Source organism: Propithecus coquereli, unplaced genomic scaffold (genome assembly GCF_000956105.1).
Source record: "Propithecus coquereli isolate 6110/MARCELLA unplaced genomic scaffold, Pcoq_1.0 Scaffold152, whole genome shotgun sequence".
NCBI classification, from domain to species: Eukaryota; Metazoa; Chordata; class Mammalia; order Primates; family Indriidae; genus Propithecus; species Propithecus coquereli.
This window is the reverse complement of record NW_012139636.1, coordinates 179,877-182,031: the sequence shown is the minus strand read 5'-3', so window position 1 is coordinate 182,031 and position 2,155 is coordinate 179,877. Positions and strand designations below refer to the sequence as shown.

The 2,155-nt window shown below is 52.3% G+C and overlaps 1 protein-coding gene across 1 annotated transcript in view; it reads right to left on the bottom strand.

Moving 5' to 3' along the window:
• Nucleotides 1-1,042: 1,042 nt before the first annotated feature.
• Nucleotides 1,043-2,155, bottom strand: part of NRDE2 (NRDE-2, necessary for RNA interference, domain containing) — a 77,229-nt gene continuing 76,116 nt past the window's right edge. Inside the window, exons 13-14 of the mRNA XM_012640410.1 lie at nucleotides 2,032-2,103; nucleotides 1,043-1,437 (exon numbers count right to left, since the gene is read on the bottom strand). Coding sequence (XP_012495864.1) covers nucleotides 1,312-1,437; nucleotides 2,032-2,103 — 198 coding nt within the window. The 3' untranslated portion in view covers nucleotides 1,043-1,311. The remainder of the gene's footprint in view (nucleotides 1,438-2,031; nucleotides 2,104-2,155) is intronic.

Sequence of the window (2,155 nt, the reverse complement as noted above, 5' to 3'; positions counted from 1 at the left end):
TGAAAACAATGATTATCTCACCATCCGTTTTTCTATAAAGCATCTACCCTCAGGAATCTTTGGGCTTTTTTAAAAACCTCTTCCCATGCAGCAAGCAACGTGCTGCCGGTCAGCCTGAGAAGCCGCGTTACCAACCGGGGTCACTGCCCATCTGCACCGGCCACTCCAGGTTCCCCAGGGACTGGTTGATCACAGGCCGCCCCACTATGCTGCCCTCAGAAGTGCTCCAGCTACTGCCTTCTTTCTCCCAGATGTGTCCCTCAGTTCCCCAAATTAGACACTGGCTTTTCTAAACGAGGTGCCAAGGAAATACAAGTCTTCAGCAATTCTAAAAATGATGATTTAAAAAAAAAAAAAAAAGCCAGAGAGACGCTATCCACAAGCTATCCACTTTAGAGCAGGAGCTCAGGGCAGATAAGAAAGCTTCTTGGGCACTAAAAAATCTCAGAAGCAGAAAAGAGCCTGAATGTGGATATTTACATTTTATTCTATTCACAGCCCTCAGAAATCAAAACCAGAACATGCCTGGTCTTGGCCTTCATATCTCAAACAGTGTTGACACACAAGAGTCAAAAGAGCACCTTTGGTACCTCCTGCAGGCAGGGCAGGGTTTGGCGGGCAAGGCCTGGCCCAAAAGGCCTCATCCCTGAGGGGGCCTCATCCCTGAGGTGGCGCTGGCTACCAAGGTCCCGCAGGGAACAGACTGACTCAGCCCCAGCGGCTGGGTTTCTTCCAAGCTCCCAGCCTGGCTGCTGGGAGCCATCATCTAGTAGGACTTAGGGAATAAGGAGAAGCTCTCCACACACCTGATCCAGGCCAACGAATGTTCCATCACTGTCCCCTGTGCTGGTCTGAAGCTAAGAACAAAATCTGCTCTCCTACTACCCAGCCTGGGAGAAGAAGTCCTTGTGCTGAGTAACCTGGCCTTTAAGTCCAAACTATCGCACAGAGGACCTAGCAAGACTACCAAGGATGCCAGCCCAGGGGCACTTTCCCTGTGGCGGGGCACAGGAGAGCAAAAAGAACAAGAATGAAGTCACACCTCAACTGTCACAGGTTTAATTATCACTTGAAATGATTCTTTGTCTATGTACATATATATACACATGTTCACATATATAATATGTAAACAATAGCTTCTGTGTCATTTACACACCCCAAAGATGTGCAAGATGGGAGAGACTGGCAACCCAGACACAAATTGCCAAGAAAGAACGCTTCAAAAGCAGAGGTCTCCTAACACACACATATCCTCCTCTTACTTCTCCCGGCTCCGACAGGCGGGCAACGCGGCCCGTTCCCTCCTGGTCTCTAATCCTCAAGCAGGAGATCCAGCTCCTCCGGCGGCAGGCGCACCCGGAGCTCCTTCTCGGTCATCAGATCCAGGATCTCCTGCATCTCCTCGGGGAAGTACTCCACGGCGTCCATGTACAACACCTGGGCAGGGAGGAAGACCCGCCTCGTCAGCCAGCCGCTCCCTGTGAGCGCGGAAGAGCTCAGGAGAGAAGAGCAGGTTCCTGGCGAGCCTGCCCTCCTGGCACCTCCACAGCCCGCAATCCCCTCCACTCGGGCCTGCCCAGCCCGGGCAGCACCTGGGCACGTGGACGAAGGACACCCAACTCAAAAAGGCAGAGAGCGAATAAGCTCCAAGGCAGGCCTTCTTTCAGAGGTGGGGCAGTTGTTGGCAGACACTGCAGTCCCCATCAATTTGAATGTCCTGAATGTCTCCTGACCTGGGCTCTGCAAGCAGAGTTGGGACATGGATTCCCAACTCTTTCAGCATCTGGGCTGAACTCTGGGCAGATGCCGGGCAACCAGCTACCTGCAGCAACGCTGCCATGAAGCACCGGCTCCAGTGCAGGGAAAGGAAACCAACGTCCATGAGGTTCAACTCTGCAGGGGACAGGTGTTGGCATCCACAGAGCCGAACGTGCCCAATGACACAGGGGCAGGCCAGGTAGACACTGGCTGGATTGAGGTCTGGCAGGAAGGTCCTTGGGAATCTGAGAATACCACGGTCTTTAAACTTACCTTTGCCCAAGGACAACTTTGAAGTGCTTTGTAGAATACACCTTTGCTTCTTTCTTTATTTCCTAAGGAAACCTGAGATGAGGGGAAGAAAAACACAAAAGTGACGGACTGGACAGGCCAAGCC